This window comes from Ischnura elegans, chromosome 6, assembly GCF_921293095.1.
Source record: "Ischnura elegans chromosome 6, ioIscEleg1.1, whole genome shotgun sequence".
Lineage (NCBI taxonomy): Eukaryota > Metazoa > Arthropoda > Insecta > Odonata > Coenagrionidae > Ischnura > Ischnura elegans.
In genome coordinates, this window is record NC_060251.1 from 112,938,720 (window position 1) to 112,955,858 (window position 17,139).

General features: G+C 41.2%; 1 protein-coding gene across 2 annotated transcripts in view; it reads right to left on the bottom strand.

Annotated features, from left to right (window-relative positions):
• Window positions 1-16,430, bottom strand: part of LOC124161509 (forkhead box protein O) — a 669,559-nt gene extending 653,129 nt beyond the window's left edge. The window contains exon 1 of one of the 2 annotated variants that reach the window (XM_046537847.1): window positions 14,879-16,430. In XM_046537847.1, coding sequence (XP_046393803.1) covers window positions 14,879-15,322 — 444 coding nt within the window. In that variant the 5' untranslated portion in view covers window positions 15,323-16,430. The remainder of the gene's footprint in view (window positions 1-14,878) is intronic. The other variant, XM_046537848.1, reaches the window with a different exon arrangement.
• Window positions 16,431-17,139: the final 709 nt, after the last annotated feature.

Below are 17,139 nucleotides of genomic sequence, written 5' to 3' on the forward strand. Positions count from 1 at the left end.
ATGCACCTAGATCGAGGCCAAATAAATATTGATTTTAGAGCAAAAATCAAGCTTGAACAAGCGTGCGATTAATCGATTGTTGCTGACACATCGAAAAGGCCAGGGGGAAAAATAAGTTAAATATCAAAATTAAATACAACATATAAAAATATTTGTAATTTTACTCGCCTATCAATGGTCACTGAGTGTCCTTCAAATGATTTGTCATGACACCCAAATGCAAGTAATTCACGCGACACAATACATAGGTTACCATTGAGACGCTCGAGGCATGTTTGGACCAAGGTGGTGAACCTTGGAGCTAGGACCAAGTTGACCGCGCACTATCAACACCGTAGTGGCAACAGTAAAACGTCATAATGTTGATCTCTTGCAGCATTACTTACAATGGCGAAATAAGTGACCACTCTTTATCCCCATTATATTATAAGAGACTTTAGACTATCCGTGTCCTTTACATCTACGTCAGGCTGACGGCAAATATGGCAGACCGCTAACGTTAACAACAGATTCACCATCCAACCAATTCCATTCGTCTACGATAACTTCCTATTACTACGAGTATTTTTCCCTTTTAGATATGCTAAATAATTAAATTCTTCTAATATTTAAATGCTCAACGACCAATATTGAAGGGAAAAAAATAATTTTTAAAAATAATAGGAAGCCATGAGAAAATACACCGGGAAAATAAAAAAAATTAAAAAACAAATATACTTTATAGCAAAAATATTTATCAATGCACACACAAAAGGGAAAAAAGAATTGCCTTATAGATATAACTTCCTTATTTCACACGAACCAAGCACTATATCGAAAAACGCAAACAAATACGCAACATCCTTTATTCGCATTGCCAATTGGCTTGTTGGAGTGACTTTTGGACTCAAGGGTACAGCTTTACGTCGCGGTCATCTTGTTATATTTCTTATTTAATTATTCTACCGATTAAGGTACATATCTATGGAGTAGTCTCGCCTCCCTTCATAGAACTCAATCTTCAATTCACAATAAGTCATACAGGCTTTCATTATATCTAAAAGTCCTATTCTCTTCCTTCCTCTCCCTCGTTTACCCAACGTTCAACCATCTAACTCTTTTTTTCTACAATAACCTAGAAGCTGTCTGTCCCACCATGTCCAGCACTTCGTCGTTCCTCTTCCTTTCCGTCTACCTCGCCTTCTCCATTTTCCTCCACACCCATATCTCGAATGCCTCCAGTCTTCTCTCGTCCTCCTTCCTAAGTGTCAACGTTACCGCACTGTAAAGCGCTACACCCAATATCAGACACCTTACTAGCACTTTAATTAACCCTCTAAGTGACACCGAAATTTGGTGGTACTAGCAAAAGTGACAACCTAAATGAAGTTACTATTTTAGATACCAATGTAATGTTGTTTTTCACTAAAAAGAGATTATTTGTTGATTATAATATTCTAATACATTGGATAAAGGATAAATTTAATTATTGCAACAATATTAGCTTGAAAATCTGGTCTACCTCGAGCCGTGGCACTTTTAGCCCGTGGAAAAAAAGCCGATATATCGGCCCGTGGAACTATGAGGGTTAAACTCTTACATATAGATTATCACAAAAGCTCCTTCCTGTTCAGTTCATCTTGTAAAAAAACGATGGGAAAAGCGAGTGAGTTGATGACCGCGTGGTTTGATCTTTGAGCAAGGCCAACAAAGCACAGGACTTCTGGATCTAAAAGAGGGAGTGTGCAGAATCCCGTCGCCGTGGTTACGATGATAGCGCGTCGTCCGTTGCTCCTGGAGTGAGAGAGCGCGTGGAAGCGATCGACACTATAACAGTCGTAAATGGAAGCAGCAGCGACGTCGGAATGGAAAAACACCGCCGAAGGAAGGTCATGGCATAGCGAGAAGACGGCGAGGGAGTGAGTAGGCAGATCAAATGGCGTCGAGAGGAGGAGGCGGCGCCAAGAATACTATCATTATCATCAATCGCAGCAACTCTTTGATCGATAGCAGCGTTCCGTAATCGCTTTTAAAAACCACGGGACTCAAAGCCACGAATACCTATTACAATAGGGTAGTTTCTTCCATCAAACAAAACGAAATGCATTGATTGCGATTCCTTACCCACCATTAGTGTATTCATAATATGCTAATTATTTGCTTTTAGAAATCCCAATTTAGTCAAATGGCAATGGTCAATTTTAAATGCATTTGAAAAAGGCAAGATTGGCGCCCATGCGATTCCACTCCACGTGACGTCACAGGGACCTAGTTTCTATAGGAGTAGATAGAAATTTTACACTGTCTGATATTACCAATGCGTGCATGAGGCACAGAACTCAGGGAAACATCTCTTAATAATCACACATTAAAATTGCCTAAGTTTGGAAAGTTTCCTTCGTTTGATTGGGGAATTAATAATCCTTATTTAGGCCAAGCGCTACCTGCTAGCAGAGTAATCAGCTACCTGCTAGCAGCCTGCGTCGTATCAGCTCTCAAGCCTCGCATCAAGGTCACCTCACAGGGCGGCAGCAGTAACCAGAAATACGTCACACGGACTTTTCCCATCATTCCTACTTCGAATTAGCCGTCGCGTTTTCGCGCGCTTGAAAATGTTCACTTTTCGTTTGATCGCAAAAAATAGATATCGTCAATAAAAAATCTAAGAGCGTGAAATGCGCACTCCAGGAGTAACAATCTTTCGATTTAGGTAATAAAAAAATAAAAGCAAACCACCCCTGAATTTACGGGAAAATTTGGTACGCGCAGCGCCGTAATTATTTTTTTTTACATGCGCTCTCCATCCGTGTTTTGTTGGCTTAGTGAATCATGGAAGACGACCTCTCAGGGTGAAAATAACTTGGATATTACATTGAATCGAAAAGTAAACTCTGTAAAATACATCCATGCAGTAAATACCATGTGTTCCACAGTTCGATCTTAGTTCTGAACTAGAAGTGTAGATGTCGTCTAGTACGCGTTAATCAAAACATTGAACGCCCAAGATCCATTGAGGTCAATTTTCGTTGGATGCTCATCTTAAAATGTTCGCTAATTTTTCCTTTAATCCCGCCTTAAGTCTGGATTGATATCTACCCTCACCTATACTACTTAACATTCTGTTTTTGTCACTGAGTGGGCGAAAATACAGCATAAGTAAGTTGTACTCAAAGCAACATTTGCTTAAATAGGTAAATAATCATTTCTGATCAATGCCCATGGTGAAACAAAACCCAGTACTATTCCGCAAACTTTTTATTATCATCTGATAGTAAAATAAACTAATAATAAAAAGTTTGCGGGACAGCGCAGGGTATTGTTTCACCTTGAAAATTTCATCGTACCACCAAGCAATGCTCAAATCAGTCGATTTCAATCTATGATCAAACTACAGGAGACATTTTTGAACTAAAAATGTACGGAGAAGACAAATTTATATAGGAAAGAGTGCGATCATAAATATAAGAGAAATATTTTAAGATATAAAAGATTGTCATGAAAAGATATAAAAGATTGTTATGAAAATTGACTACGTGATTCTCCCTCTCTATTTTCTGTCTTACTTTTATTTAACGGCTGGTGTCCGAACACCAACTGCCACACACCTATCGCGGCAGTTAGCGGGACAGTATGTTCATGTGGACGACAAATAATTCCATTCACCAGCGGAACTTCCATACTTACATTCCATAACACAAAGTCCACGTAAAGACACAAAAAGTCTTTTCGCTACAATTATAAGTGGGGATTGTTGTAATCATTCCTGATTATCGCACAGTGTCACTCAATTATTTCCACGCCGTTTCCTTGTTAGTTTTTATTTTTCTACGCTAGTACTTATACTGTTACTGTATTTTGTCTCAGTCAGGTTTTGTTAAAATTTTCATAGCAAATTGGCGTCGCGGGTATAGGCGAAATACGATTTAAATAAAATTATACGTGTTTTGTTAGCTAAAATCATGAATCGTTGAGAGCAGGGGCGACTCTAGGAATTAAGGCTGGGGGGGGGGGGGTGTTTAGGTGCAACCAATACCGGTGTGTAAGGGGCATGGCATACCCACCAGGATAAGCGGTATGTGCGAAATTAATAAATTGCGGAATTTTAAGATAAATTGTTCAAAATGGTGAGTTTTACAGTTTTCTGAGGGATATTTTGTTAATCCCTACACCATTCTATCAGTAATGTCAATGCAGTTAAGTAAAATGGATTAAACTTAAAAATTTCTCTGAGCTCTGGGGGGGGGGTTTAACCCCCAAAACCCCCCTCGCTGCGCCACTGGTTGGGAGGACATCTTGGGATGCAAAGTAACAAGGATCTAGTGTGTAATTGAAAAGTAAACTTCGGAAAATACGTCGATGGGGTTAGAAAAAAATTCAACTCGGCAGACATCGGAATAACTCTTTCACGAAGATAAGTGCGTTTCTTGACGCAACGCCGCGATTTTTAAACCAGAGCGCGTAACATTCTTTGACGTTAAGGACTCAAAGGTGGCACGTGACCAACATACTGACGGAAAAGAGCGGCTCGCAAAACGCTACGCTTACTACGTCGTGGAGCGAAAGCGTCGCAACATTTAAAAAAAATACCCTATTTCAATAATCGTCATCAATCATTCGCGAGCATTGTGCGGGTCGACACAGTGGCTTCGAATGAGATATCCCGCCTGCCCGCCGCGAACAGATATGAAAAACGCTGCAGGACGAGTTTGAAAAAGCAAATCGCGCCGGTTAAAACCGCCAAAGAGAGCCTCTTAAACACTTGTATGACTGCGGTTCGGAGGTAATGTATGCGTAATTAATGCTTCCCTCCACTCATTACGAATACGAGCGAAATCAGTTACACTGAGCCAGGATATTGCGAGTGAAAAGGCAAATCCGACATAGATGAAGTCGCCGCTTTGTGCAGAAATATAATTATTAAATACTTCATCAATGGGTATACTCAACAATGCTTTCTTTATTTTCGATTAAAATATTCGTGATGAAGATGGAGAAAAAAATATCCATGCCATTCCCGCTTTGCCAAATATATATTTTTTTAACTTTTCCACCTCACTCCTAATTTATTGGATAAGGAAGAGAAAATTCACCACTCTGAAGGCCGCTATACACGGCGAATGATTTAATTCGCATGATCATTCAGCATGATCATGCGCATCATCATTCACCGTGCATGACGGAACAATTCGCGAATGAACCGTCATGCGCATGACCATTCAGTGAAAATTAGAACATGTTCTATTTTGCTGTGAATGATCACGTGATTATTCAGCATGATCATTCACCGTGTATAGCGGCCTTTAAGCAAGTCATCACTGTGAACCGTGCGAAAATATTTTGCGATGAAAAATAGAGTGAAAAATTGAGAAGTCAACTCCGGAAAAGACATCGATGAAATAAACAAACAACTTTATCGAAATAAATGCTCGCAAATTTCCACGATAATTGTTTAAAGTATTTATTTCAATAATTATTGATATCAACTCAGGTATATTTTAATTACAAATATTTATTTCAATACGAAAAAATTCCAATTTTTCTAAAAAAGGTCAGTTTGTTTACCTGAGCAATAAATCATTCGGTGTGGAGTACTTTGAAATACTTCAATACCCGTGCATCAATGACGGCATTCGTAGAAACAATTCGATACCTCCACTACGAAACCGCTCAACAATCGCCCAACGAATTAAATCCGCTCATCTAGTAGCCCAACAATGCGAATGGTGTTCAGCTGGCAGTGTCCCGAGCATAAAGGCTCACCTCCAAGCTTGGTGAATAGCATATGAGCGTTTATGCCCCGGATACTGCCAGCTGAGCGGATTCGCATTGTTGGGCTACTAGATGAGCGGATTCGTATTGTTGGGCTACTAGATGAGGGGATTCGTATTGTTGGTCTACCAGATGTGCGGATTTGATTCGGTGGGCGATTGTTGAGCGTTTTTGCAGGAGAGGTGTCGAATTAGAGCGGTTTTAGGTGAAAATAACGAAAAGGTTAGCGTGAGCCTTGGTCTCTTCTTAATAAAAGGGAATACAAGTGTGAAATTTTGGAAAGCGCACTGTCGCATTCAAATTATTCCATGACCTTTTCGTACGTTTTTTTTCTATCAAAGCAATGAATCGAGGAAGAATACATCTTCAAATGTAAAATAACATGAAAATTATACGGAATTAAAAAGTAAACTTCGGAAAACACATCGTTGCGACATCGTTGCCGGCCTAGGTGGAGGTGGAGTGAAGTTCTCGCCTGCCAAACGATCGTGGGTTCGAATCCCGCCTGGGTAGGTGATCTCTATACAGGGCATGGATGTGTGTGTTGTACTTTGTTAATGTTGGAAATCCTCGTAGTAAACGTGCTGTTCACGGGGAAGTTGATAATAAATAAAAAAAAACACCTCGTCACATTTTCAATACAGTGCAAGTGGTAGTTAGCGGTAAGCTCTGCTGATGAATGATAGATGGGGTCGAGTAATTCAAGTGATATGTTTCTATAAACGGCCCAAAGCTGTGAAGTTAATTTTTCAGACTTTAGTCTGTTTCATAGAAAAAGATGCAGAATATTTCGGATATTTATCATAATTGTGTCACGAACTTTAACCTTGGATAGCTGATTCCAGTAGAAACCAAAATTACCAATGACGTTTGGGCCGAAAACACACCATTGAGAAACTATAGAGACTTAGAGCCAAGTGAGCAATTGGCCACGAGTTTACCCTGTCGCTGGATGCTCCAGACTTCGAATGCTTTACCTGTCTGAGATCGCGATGCATACAAGGTTAGAAATGGTGTGTTTTTGACCAAAATATCACCAGTAATTTTGATACCTCCTGGCACCAGCTATCCAGTATAAAATTTCGTCGCACAATTTTTCTCTCCCCTACATATATAAACTCCAAGATTACGCCCCGAAGTCAAATAGCACCAGAAAGAAAAATCTTACCTCCCAAGAGCCAAAAATTTTCAAAGTCTCGAATAGACGCCGGTTTGGCAATGCCGCGAAGCCTATGTCCCGCTCCAAAGAACATACGCACGAATATCGGATTCGGTTATGCTTAGAGCTAGCATAAAAAATAACCCGTATGAATTTTTGGCGATACCCCTTAATCACACCCCCGCTGAAAAGAAGAAAGACGCTTTAGGGAAATCAAAGAGACTTATATAGTAAAAATATATTATGCAAGTAAATGTAAGAGTTTAAAGAAAAGGTCAGAGAAGAGTTTGATTTGGAGTGTATCTCTCCACGGTGCGGAAACGTGGACATTGAGGAAAGAAGACGAGAGAAGATTGGAGGCATCCGAGATGTGGGTATGGAGAAGAATGGAGAGGGTGAAATGGACGGGGATGAAAAGGAACGACGAAGTGCTGGACATGGTGGGTGAGGAGAGGCAGCTTTCAGATGAGATACGGAGGAGACAGAAGGTATGGATGGAGCGAGTACTTAACGGGGAGTGGATGTTGAAAATGATGTTAAAGGGTAGAATGTTAGGGAAGCGAGGGAGGGGAGGGAAAAGAATAGGTTTTATAGATAGATTGAAGGGGAGTAGGCCTTACAGTGAATTGAAGAAGACAGCGCTGGAAGGAAAGGGAGGCTCCAAGATCACTTCTTTAGTACTCCATGGAAATCTACCTTAATCGGTAGAATACTGTAATAATAATAAGTAGGAGCAATTTAACAGTTGCTACAATGGAGCATGTTTCCCTACGGGAGCGCGGCTTGGACGTTAATAGGTGCAGAGAAATCAATTCGAAATCTGGTGTTACCAAAGTATGATGAAGATAAAATGGATCGACCGAGCAAGTAATGAGTAATGATAAGAAGAGTGGGACAAATTAGTTGTCCACACCATGAGACATGATGGCCTGATGATAACTATCGTAGGACAGGTGGAAGGGAAGAAGGGCAAGGGACGGCCCAAGAGTTTTTACTTAGGACAGGTAATAAAGGATGTAAAAGTAAAGAAATACGTCATTATGGTAAGTCTAGCGGATAGGAGAGCTGCGTAAAAATAGTGTTAGGATGGTTGAATTATGATGAGGTATCAAAAATTATATACGTAATTTTATTCAAGCCTTGATAATGGAACAATGAAGTCCCGATATTTTGGCCGCACATATTTATTCTAATTAAATTAAAAACAATATAAGTGACCGATAGTCCGCTAAACATTTTAGAAATATATTTATGATCTAAGATGAATGAATAGCTCAATATAATCGTAGAAAGATAGGTCGAAGCGAAGAAGGACAAAGAACGACGCCGAATAAGTTACGTTGCTACGCCAAAACTGCCTTTTGTAATTACGCACAAAAATAATGTCTGCGGATGAACGGACGGATTCAGTAAATTCTCACTCACGCGGTAGCAGAGAGATTCTGACCCCACCCGTATTAAAAATCGCGGGTAAAAATTTCTTTTTTCCGTTGGCTTGAAAACTCTCTGTGGCCGGCAAGGAAGAAGACAGTAGCCGGAGGAACGGATTGTTCGTTGGGGGCGTGGTCCAGCGGCATTCGGCATCAATTTGGGACTTCAGACCGTCGGCAAATTTTCGGCTCAAGAGTGTTAAGATTTTTCTGCAAGGGACTATATCAGGTGAAGAAAATTTGAGTCAGGAAATGTTAACCCTAGATAACTAGTAGTAACGACAATTACTGCTGATGTTTCGCTCAAACGCGCACCATTTTAAACTACAAAAACTTTGAGCCAAGCACTCTAATTGCCGCGACTTTACCAATGTACCGGACTTAATCCGCGAACTGAATAAAATAGAAAGGAAGGCTGCGCGTTTCGTCAAAAAGTGCTACGGGCGTACGGACAGTGTTACCCAGATGTTAAGCGAATTAGGCTGGGAGCCGCTGGAGACTCGGAGGCTGCGCGCTAGGCTTCGATTGCTTGAACAATTTAGAATGGATATCTTTAAGAGCGACACAGAGAACATAATATTAGAGCCACACTATATTTCCAGGTCCGACGGAAGCAAAAAATTAAGAGTGATGCTTATGTTCGCTCACGATAGATATTAGGTTCGCGTTGAGTTTCGCTGATCCGATGAGCCCTTTCCTCGACCAGCCTGTTTTAATAATATTAAAATTTAATAGCGTATATGTACCGTTCTCGTTTATTATGTTGTTTGTGCAAAAAGGAAGCTTAAAACTATACACTTGGCATTAATAAAAAACAATTGGAAAAAGCAATAATATAGAATGTTAATTTTTGTTATTTTTAAATTTTACTTTATTTTTAATCGACCGAATAAATTTGTTTGATTTACTTCTCTTAAATAGTAATTTTCTTGGGAATGTATTTATTCATTTTTCATTTTCTGGGTTATATTTTCATTTTATTATTTTAAAAATATAAACAAAACATTTTAAAATTAAAACCTATAGTTAGAAGGAGGTAAAGATATAAAAAAGACTCATAGAAGAGGAATTTGCTGAGGATGGTAGTAGGGATACTTAAATGTTAATCCCAAATTTCTGTCTGTAAGGAGTAAGTAATTGGAGCCCGTCAGCCTGGACTTGAAATGGTAGCTAGATGGGAAATGAAGTCGTTGATGGTGGATAGTTTGTCGAAAACACACCATTTATTAAACTGCAGAAACTTTGAGCAATGCGCTTGGATTGGCCGTGAGTTTGCCCTGTTGCCGGATGCCTTGGATAGACCGAAAGCAAAGTATTCGAAGTAATGATTTGTCCAGAGCATCTGGCAACAGTGCACACTCGCGGCCAATCCAAGCGCTTAGCTTAAAGTTTCTATACTTAGTTCGTAAACGGTGTGTTTTCGACCTACACGTCATCAGCAATTCTCGCATCTACTATCCCGAGTTAAAATTTCGTGGAAAAATTATCCTCTGCCCAATATATCTTTGGGGCGTACTCACAGGGTAAACATAGGTTAAACCTATCCTTAATCCTAAGGCGTTCTTGCGTACCGGTAAGTACCTACGTAAGTCGGAGGCGCTCGTACTCCGACGCTGCCGTCAACGAACTATAAACCAAAACAAATCCCTTGACAGCTGAGCCTTGGTGAGGGATATGCTTTAAAATATAAGTACAATAAAAATTATTATAGTCAAACTGACCGTCTTGGTATGTTTAAGCATTGCTTCAGAAAATTGTTGCGTCTATAGTAAGGTTAGAGGAATCAATTCCGCATCGAGATGTAGGATGACATGTTTCGACGAAGAGCTTCAATTTTGATGTACGACGATGCATTTTTAATTAATGAAAACACAGAAAAAACACACGGAAAGAGGCTATTCCCCGTTGACTTCCGAAGCACTAATTTAAATAGTCTGCTAAGCGGGAACATAAACAAATACATGGCAGAAAACCAAAATATCAAATCTCTAGTCGAAAATTTTTATAGTTAACAGTGGAAATAATTCGATACCTCCACTGCATAAACGTTCAACAATCGCCCACCGTAGTACTATAAAGGCTATCTAGATGAGCGGATTTGATTCGGTGGACGATTGTTGAGCGTTTATGCAGAGGAGGTATCGAATTGGATTGTAATTCGGCCGCAGTCGTACCACATTGCTAGAGCCATCGGCTACGAGAAGTCCAAACGTTCGTCGTATCATCTCCGACGGCAAGCGGCGCAATGCTCTTACCAACCACGGAGGGAAAGGACTCGTAATGAAAAAAATATTAAGATGATACCGAGAGTTATTGCGCTGCGGACTGCCGCCATGAGATGGCAGCAATGAGAAACTGCGTGCGAGAGAGAGAGGCGCACTTTCAGCACATGTGCCAGTCACCAACACGAGAGTCGAATGCGACGCATATAATGCACTTACAAACAAAAAACATTCGACTATGGGTCACACACCACGAGTATTACTATATAGAGGATTCTCCTGTCAACCTCTATAAACCTAAAAATAAAAACAATGACAAAATGCCTTAATGGCATGGCAAAATCATTCCAACATTCACTCAACAAAACCCAAAACACTCTACTGACACCGCTATGGAGCTACACAGACAAACCACACTTCAAATACTCAAGATCCAAAACAGCAATTACACGCCCAAAACAATAAAACAAAAAATATAGCCACATAACACAATACCGCCACACACAACATAAAACGCAAAAACGTCGATTACCAGCAACGGCTGAACATCGAATAAATAACCTTTCGCAGTTACGAATCTAGCGTAGCCCCTAAACGCGTTGCTATCAACCGCGTACTGATATGGGTTTACAAGTCTTTGCTGCAGACCAGTGGCGTAGCCAGAAATTTCGTTCGGGTGGGTCCACCAAATCAGGGTGGAATTTTTTTTTCAATAGGGTAGGTACTACGTAGAGGGTTTTAAACTAAGTTAGACACATCATAATCGAAAAAACTTCATTTCTCAAAGAAAAATTTTGTAAATTTATGATTTTTCAAAATTTATTTTCTTCTATGAATTTAATTAATTAATTTTTATAATAAACGGATCTCTCCTGGCCACACTTCTGATATCTTTCAAAACCACCCTGTGCCCAGCCCCTTCGGCTTTCCCATTATGATCTCAGATTTTGACGAAAATCTGTGAAATTCGACGGTATAAAAAAATTCGCAAATAGCAAAATAGAGAAGGCCATTTAATTAATTTTTCCGTTGATAATGTTACAGCGCTATTCCATGTGATATCCTCCTATTATTGTGCTATTTAGTCTTTTTTTACGACTATTTTCTAATAATCTGCAACCGTATAAGATCCACAAGTCGGCCTATACATGCGATGTCAATCACCGCGCATTGAAATAGGTTTACTTAATTCTTCAATAGCGTCGCCGACAGGCAGAGTGACCCGACATTCATGGAGAAACGAGGTATCATTTGGGATTCTAACCGATATTTATGTTTGTGGTGATATCATTCTGTCTCGTTCATAATTATACAATTATTTTCTTCACGATTAATTGAAATGTAAAGTTTACATTGAGGATACAAAGAAATTTAAAAGAAAATATCCAATTACTCGCAGATAAGAACATAGAGTGGATGGCTGAATCAAAAAAATCTTATGATATTGTACAGCCATGAAGATTTTAAAATATATTCATCTATCCCCGGATCAGATGTTGTGATCACGATCATAACAAATTAATCAGTCGCACTTGTGTCGCAAAATCACGGAGAAACAAATACGACTGTTAACAGAAATTTATATTCCCGATGATAAAACAAATCGAATTAATAACATTGTGGTGCTATTTCTCGCTCGCAATATTAGGACATATTGTCTATGAATGACTGGAACGAGTAAGCAGCGTTACTTCCAGATCAGAGCAAGTTACAGTTCAGTGCAAAAACGTTGAGTTTTTTTACGGCGAGGAAAAGCCCCATTATACGTATAGGTTAAAAGCGCCAATTTCGCAGAATTACTGATCATAGAAAGAAAACTTAGACAATCTGACATAATAGATGAAGGCCTCTCAGCTGGCTTTCCGGGTCGGCTGCCACACCTCCTTCAGACGTTTCGGTAAAGAACACTTCTATAGCCGTCTTCAGATGCCTGATGCTTGGGCAAAGGAGTTTCGGTAGTCGAAACCCCACTAGATGGAGCAACTGAACCCGGAGATCAACTAAGAAAACTATACCTACTTCATCCACGGGGAATTCTTGACATTGTCCAAACTCGACAACAATCGGTTACTGTCCAGAGTAATTCAAAGTTGACAAAACACCACCTACTAACGTAAAAACAAAGTGAGAACAAAAAAAAAGAAATTCCGTACGTATATTTTTAAAAACCTAGCATCAATTCACACTACCTACAAAAGAAAAAGCGAGTGCAGGACAACATTTCGAAAAATAATAGAGCTGCTGTCTAGTTTAATCGCTGAATAGTTTACCGTTTTCCAGCCGGAAAAAAAAGATGGCAAAATACAAAATGTATACAAGACATCGCAAAACAAATAATATTCTGAAAAATGGCCGAGGTTTACTGAAATGTCCAGGAAGTTAGCAGTTTAAAAGAGAGATAGAACATATTTAGCGACATGTAGCAGCAGAAGTTCAACACATCTGTTCCACTACAGCAAATCATGTTATTTTATAGAATATCTATTACTGGAGAGGAAACAACGAGCAATTAACAAAAGCACCACATATAGCAGCATTGCAAACCCGAAAACGAACATTTTGTGCGTCTAATCATCAAGTCACAACTAGTGAACGAAAAAATGAAAGCATAACGGGAAAATCGAACGAAAATAGTAAAATAAGAAGCAAGACAGGCTTCAAGTTTATGAAAAACACGTTACTGTGAATACAACATCAAAAACAAAGGATGCGGCCAAATATTTCCAGAAAAACCAACGATTTACAAAACTTGACTCACCAAGTGAAATACACCGTAAAACATCTACACTACAATACATAAATAACACCTGACAAGAGAGGGATTAGAATCGACATCAACTTGCAAGATTCTGGCGGTACTTTGAGGAACACCAACGTATTAAACAATTTTAAAAACAAGTCAAAACGGCATAGACAATTGTAGAAGCGATTTTTGAGCCATTATCCTAATTGGACCACAAATAGATGAGTATAATTAGAATCTTTCACAGAAACTACGTCGATCAACTTTTTAAGAGATGCCCCATTTGATTGATGCTCCCATTTTACGCTTTTTGGCGGAAAGCGCCTCTACCCCATAAGATTCCGGTGGCATGTGCAGGAAAGCAATATGATTACTAACTTTCGCAATGGGCTTTGGCTGTGACGAATTTCAATCTTTGAGGAGCTACGAATAATTCAACTCTCAAGCCTACGGTCTTGTCATAGGACATGTGGGCTGGAAGAGTTGCTAAGGAAAGTCTAGAGCCCATTAAGTGAAAAGGCCAGCAAAAAACGAACTAAGAGCGCTACACAGCTTTTACGAGAATTAGATTTGGAGCTGCTAGAGACTCGTATCGTACGCGCTGGCTATTACTGCTTTAGAAATTAAGAATAGATATGTTTCAGAGTGTCACGGACGACATAATCTTCCGTGACATCATCTAGAGACAGAAATGATAAAACGAGAGAAATCTGACGAACGGATGGGTATAGAAATCCGTTTTTCTCCCGAAAAAAAACAAAGGACTGATAAATGCTCGATTGGAGCTTGACAACTCTCAATCAAAGGTCTCACAATTCCTTATTGTGTGTTTCAGTTTACTTGCACAGTACACTAGGGACCGATATGCCATTTTGCATGGGACATTCATTTATTTCAGCTGTAAACCCTATTGCATGGTATGAGTGAGTGAACAATATAGGACCTATTATAATTTTCTCAAGAAAAGCATAACATTTCTTATATAAAACCCTTACACCGAGTACATCGGACTTAAGTACCACCCGCAACACGTCCACTGAAGCGACTTGCGGAATATTAACATACCTAGCGCCCTCAGAGCCACCTCTATGGAGTTTGGCAGGAGTTGATCAAGTAAGCACCATGTTTGTGTATTCTCATATGCATGACATTCATGCACACAAGCAAAACCTGCCAACGGTTAGTAGTTCGCACAGTAAATCCGTGCAATGTTAGAGTAAATGAAACATAATATCAAGATAAACAGACAATGAGTCGTCCTACCGAGTGAAGCCATTTATTTTAATAACGCAGATACAGTTGTTATCATGAATAGTATGAGAAAAGAATGAAATTTTCAATCACTCTGTCTTGCCATCTATTTCAAGAACGACGGTAAACAAAAGATACTTTCCATGACGCCAGAAAAAAAACTCTTCTCCGGACTTACTAAGTAAATTTAGTCTACATTTTGTCCTACGCTCCTGTAACGGTTACTACCCTAACTTTTTATCGTAGTAACTCGCCGCGAATCTGGCCACCGTGCTTAGTACTCCAATGATAGTACGTCGATGTTGAGAGAATGGGTATGGCCTACCTTCCAGCCAGCAGAACTGTTGCTGTCTCCCTTATCCTTGAAGTACGGCACGTTCTGAACCATCCACTCGTAGATCTGCGACAGCGTCAGCCTCTTGTCCGGAGCACTTTGAATGGCCTGCGTTATGAGATCCGCGTAAGACATGTTGCCCCAAGCATTCCGTCGGCTCGAGTTCTTCTTGGGCAGAGCCCCGCCGCCCGGGGCCACGGGACCGGCGACGCCGACGGCCGTCGAGGGGACGCACCCGGGACCCACCGGGATCAGTGGCGGCGGACCGCCGTCGGGGAGGACGCCGCCGGCGGGGCCCCCGAGCACACCCATGGTCCCCACCACCTCGTCCCCGTCCCCGGGGTAGTTGTCCGGCCTCGGCAGCGGCCACGTGTTGGAACGGGCGCGCTGCTGGGGCTCGAACCCGGGCTCCACGTCCAGAGGGGAATCCATCATGTCCTCCGTGATGAAGTCTTGCGTTTCCCAAGTCTCGACGATGACACTGACGAGAGGACTACTCCCGAATCGTAAAACAATTTGTACAACACACGATTGAACAGCCTTCCTTCCTCCTTAATCAAAAAATCACACACCCTCTTCTATACTCTTATGCACTTTCAGTGTTTTTTTTCCTTCCAAACTTTCCCAACTGCCAGATATAATAGCCTTGTATAAAACTACTATATACTTCACTTTTTTCGTGTTTTTTTTTCTTTTTTTTGGGCGCTTTCCAAACTGCTGTGTCCCCTTCCTTGTGCAATTCTTCAACACAACCGAGCGCGCACTTGTTCTGCTATTCCTGTTATGTGCGGCGGCGAAGGGGGCCCAGGCCGGGGGCTTCGGAGGCCGATTCGCGGGTACCCCTGAGGGGACGCATGTCTGACGAAGCCCCGCTCACCTTCGCAGTTGATGCGAAAGCGTGTGTGTATATACACAGCAAGTGATGATACTGAACCTAAGGGGGAGGGGGCAGAGAATGTACGTCTCACCAGCGGCGCAATCAAATGGATAAGCCAGGGAGGACGATAAAACAGGGAGGATCCAGTCCAAGGGAGAGATATCCCACACTCTTTGAGTGAAAAAGAACTACCTCAACACGACAAACACTCAAAGACGCAGATTATGGGAGACGACCGAACACGGCCGTCGCGATGAGGTTCCAGCAGTAAACAAAACATCTGACTCAACTGGAGCGAAATAAACAAAACAAAACCACTTAGTTGTTCCGAGGATAAATGGAGTCGATGCGAGCGACGCAACAATGCCGTCAACAAAAGAACGTACGAGAGAACGGCTGACTATTGGTCGAAACACCACCGGAGAACACAAAACAACAATGAAGAACAAGAACACTCCGTTCACACCGAGGATGACATCTTCACGACACAACAATTCCTGCGCTGGAAAGGATGCCAGGACAACCGAGAATTGTTTACGCCACCGACACACACGAGAATCGCGTCGTTAGAGCGAAGACTGCGCAGCGCAAATCCACGTGACGGGGCTGGCGATCGCGAAGTCGAGCTCCGATGTGGTCTCGTTGGAACACAGTTTGTAACTGCGGAGGAAGAGTTTTCCGAGGCGGAGGAGGGGAGGGAGTTGGCGGAGGAGGAGGGGGCAGTGAGAGTAGGGGATGGAGAGAGAGGACCTTCCCCTCCATCGGTTGCGCGCGCTTTTCCCCTTCAAGTCCACTACGAGGAAGGCTACCCCTTCCCCTTCGCAGGGAGACGGTACAAAGAACTACCTCCCACTCCCCGCAACATCTTTTCCCCTTCTCACCCGCCCCTACGGACTTCTGCCGTGAATACATCTCTCCTAAATTTTTTTTCTCATGAGCCCAGTTTACAGAAAAAATAGCCATAATTATAATGCAGGATCTACGAAAGGATAAGCTACAAAACCTTATAGGAAAATATTTCGGTGTGCTGGTCGCTATCTATTTTTCTTCAGCAGAACTAACAGCAAACCTCACAATGCTCCGTACACGAGGCATTGAAAATGTTTAACCAGTCGTTTCTCAGCCGTATCGAATCGAAACGATACTATCGATGTTTGTTCCGGAGTTAACATCTAAATTTCCTATTTGATCCGCGTTATTTATTGTTCAGAGGAGTCTTCTTCCTTGATTCGAGGTGAGAATTAAAAAAAAACATGGTGGCAAAGCGCACGAAAGAAAGATTGCACGTTCCAAAGTTTCACATTAATTTGTTGTTTCTAATCGCTAATTTCACCAGCTTCCGCGCCATCTTTTTCTATGGACACCGCCATTGAGG